Here is a 3,807-nt window from a genome sequence, read left to right on the forward strand (position 1 = left end):
GCTCTAGAGGACCCCTCGTCGTCTGGTTACCACATCGCTGATAGCGACGTGGCAACATGTTGGCGTGCTCGTTTACTGAGGCTGGTGACGTGGCGTTGGGGCGTCGTTTCCGTGTTGTGGCCGTGGTGTTGTGTTGGGGTCATGGTGAAACGACGACGTCTGTCGTTGTTGTGTGCGTCGTGGTGGCCGTTGGTGATGTGGCGGTGTCGCGAGGTGGGTTGGCGTCGTGGATGATGGTGGTGGTTGAGAGAGTGGGAGTTGTTTGTTGATGGTGCCCAAATCAAGTGTCGGCAAACGCCGACACTCGATTTGGGCGTCAGGAATTCCTTTCCGTCTCATTCCGGGATCATTCCTTCCGGGTGATTCCTGGAACCATTCTGGCAGAATTTGAATTCCATCAAAATTCCGCCGGAATGGTTTGATCAATTTGGCAGGGCCCTCTGCCAAATTTGATTCCTCCGGAATTCCAGGAATTGCCTGGATTCCGCCGGATTCCGGCAGGAATCAGTGGAGGACAATAAAGACCTCGTTTGGTAGAAGACACGAAGAGTGAATCCTTATCTGTGATGAGTCTGAGTCGAGGTTGAGGCCGATGAGGTACAAACACGGTTCTCTTGGAGTTCGGTGCTTCAAGAATTCAAGGATTGGGGCATCGATTCAACAAAAGAGTCAAGACACAAGGAGTAAGTTCTTATTACAATGTGTAGTCCGAGTCCAGGTCGACGCAACCTTGAGTAACCACCATGATATGCGATACGAGTTCTTGACCCTGTATTTGTGTGTTTCGGTCAGACGTCGGGAAAACACAGATACATATACAACAGTTGGGATTGGTGAATAAGTATTAGCGCCAGTCAATGTTTGAGGTGCTGTGATGGCAAGGAATTTCGATCGAGGGAACAGTTGTGAAGTTCAATTTGAAGTCTCTTGTCTCTGGGCCTCCATCAGTGTTGTTGGAGAAAAGCACAGGGTGGCATTGTTTCATGAATGGTGTAGCTCAGATGTTGGGTTGTAGAGATAGGACTTTATGAGTGTTTTATGCTTAGTCGAAATGAAGACAGCATGCGACTCAATGCAGAGCAGGAATGATGGGCTGACTTGGGTAGCAGATCATCGCTTTGGATCCATTTCTTCCAATGGCGTGAGCATCTCACGCATGCTAGGGCAGAGATAATCAATGCCATCCCAACAGCGATCTAGAGTATCCCAAATGACATCCACGCTCTTTTGGACAAGGCAGTGAGCTCCCCTGGCAGGTTTGACTCCTCGAATGAGCTACAGCATGGTTGTTTGTTCTGTGAGGATAGGGAAGCCGTCCAGTTGCCACCTGCATGGCACACATGAGTCACATATGAAATCAGTTTGAGTACAAGGCCTGACATACCTCAAGGCACACCAAAGCGAATGTGTACACATCACTAGACATAGTAATGGGAGAAAATTTCCCATCGTCTTCCACCAGTGACATACCACCCAGTTGACCCAGCAAAGAAAGAGATGCCCTTGCTGACGGTGTCAGACATTTCCTCAATGACCTTAGAGAGCCCAAAGTCGGTGATGATTGCATACACATGCTCATCGATCAAGACGTTTCCCTGAGTTGGGGGTCAGCAGGAAGTGGGAGAGGACGAAGGAAGGGGCCTGACTCCTTACAAGTCCCCATGGACGATGGTAGGCCTGAACGTGTGGAGATAGGCAATGGCAGAAGCCACCTGGCATGTTCGCACCAAGGCGATACCATGCCAATGTTCTGTGAAAGATGCACTATCCCGAAAAACTGCAACACGTTGCATTGACATGGACGATGCCAAGCAATAACCTCTGAATGAAATTGGTAACAAAGCATCATGTCAGCTCAAAACGTTTCAGCAACAGAAGCACTCCATACCTTAATGAGCTTCTCTCGAATGTTTTGTACCATGACTTGATGCAGGACCTTGATGGCAACCTAAATCATATTGTGAGCTGATTTTGCAACACAACACCACAAAGAAACTTACCAGCCATGGTTCTCTCAATCAGATCATTCCAAGTACCTTTCCGTACGTCAGAGAACGTTCCATGAGCGACAGCCGCCTCTCCCTTCAAACTTTGTTGGTAAGATCAGTCAAGATCAAAGACCCTTTCATGACCAAAGTCTTGGTGACTGTCTCCTGCAAAACTTTTGTCAACATTGTTGCTTCAAGCGGCTATGGTCCTGATGCTTTTGGATCCACTGGAATTCGTCATACAATGATATGGAAATTGCAACATGCTCGAGGGAAGAGAAGTAGAGGAAATGTGGGTAGGTTCGGAGGATCGTGGCATTTGGAAATGGACATCTGACACAGGTTCCAAGCCAATGTCGTTGATCGGCCAGTGTGGCGATAGGTGGAGGTTGATGAACAGTGGACATTCGCCATGCCAAGAATGTAAAAAGCAAGAGTCGGGAAGACAGGGAAAAAGAGATCACTGCATTCCCTGATGAATGCAACGACAACGTCAGATCTTTGTATGCACTTTAAGAGAAAAAGGGTTTACTCACGGATGCTCGTCAAACCCCTTGTCCAGACTACCGAAACGGCAATCTGCAAGAATGAACAGGCCATATGAGTTGTCTGCCGTTCGGTCGATGACAGAGAGGTGGGCGCCTTGTGGGAGGTGGTCAAAAGCGGTGGTGATGTGCGCTAAAAGAAGGTCAATGCTGGCCCCTGGGTGGCCGACTGGTCTGTGGCTGCTGGGTAGCTGGCAACCATAGCCTCGTAAGTGGATGGTGGTAATGAGTGTTCAAGGAAGGACAGTGGTGAATTCTATTCCTGCACAACGGGGACGACGAACAAGGATAATTGGTCGTTGCGAATCTGGCAGCAACACCACGGCATCAAATGACGAACACGAGAGCTGAGAGGACGTGAGGTAACACTGAACATCCTGCGTTGATAATCACAACCGGCGGAGTTCCCATGGCTGTGGGTAGTAGCAGCTGCTAATGTTTCCATATTTGGAAACATTAGCTGCTACCAAAATAATTCCGAGAATGGAAACATTAGCAGCAGCTGTATTAGAATGCTGCCATGTATGGTATATAGTTCCCATGCCCCTGTCTTGTCCTGTACTTTGAAATTTCGACATTTTTAACGTCTTCCCCTCCCACAACATTGTGTGCAGCATCATTTCCTGTGATAATCAAAAATATCATTTATCAACTGTAATTTCAGCTTGGGGAACATCTAAAGTAACTGCACACATGTAATCTGGCAGAGACTAGATCTCAATGCAAAGGAGTTAAAGCTCTCAAATTCAAACCCTGAGCTTCACAAACATATTGCAATAAACTCTACCAGTGGCCCAGCCCTCATCATCAGGAAAGCAACTAATTACCAGCCATTACACTGATCAAAACCAAGCAATGCTCTATAATATGCCTTTTCCACCTGAAAATATTTCAGTTGCAGGACCAAGTGTATTGCCTGGTGAGAATAATAACTCAGGGTAGACACACATGCTGGATACCCAACAGAAAAATAAAAAATCTACACAGGATTAATAACACCTGATCCACTTGCCAAAATCAAAATTTTGAAAGCAATCATGTGCCTTCAGATGAGATCTTTTTTTTATGGTATACCAGAGATGTTACATTTCTCTAGAGTGTAATGTGTTACAAGTGTACTAATATCATCTTTAAAAATGAGTGGGAAATTTGAGCTAAAGTGTCACAGATATAAAACTATTACAATCCACAGATAAATTGTATATATCCATTTAAGTTCTTTGAAATCAAACCAGATAAAGGTCAACCTATTGAGAATTCTAATTTCAAAATTT

At 46.0% G+C, this 3,807-nt stretch overlaps 1 protein-coding gene across 1 annotated transcript; it reads right to left on the reverse strand.

Moving 5' to 3' along the window:
* Window positions 1–1,174: 1,174 nt before the first annotated feature.
* On the reverse strand, window positions 1,175–1,468 carry LACBIDRAFT_313447 (uncharacterized protein; the record flags this gene model as incomplete). Its single annotated transcript, XM_001877616.1, has 2 exons — window positions 1,175–1,327; window positions 1,385–1,468. The coding sequence occupies 2 exons, from the start codon at window positions 1,466–1,468 to the stop codon at window positions 1,175–1,177; spliced, it is 237 nt and encodes a 78-aa protein (XP_001877651.1).
* Window positions 1,469–3,807: the final 2,339 nt, after the last annotated feature.

This window comes from Laccaria bicolor, genomic scaffold, assembly GCF_000143565.1.
Source record: "Laccaria bicolor S238N-H82 LACBIscaffold_5 genomic scaffold, whole genome shotgun sequence".
NCBI lineage: Eukaryota > Fungi > Basidiomycota > Agaricomycetes > Agaricales > Hydnangiaceae > Laccaria > Laccaria bicolor.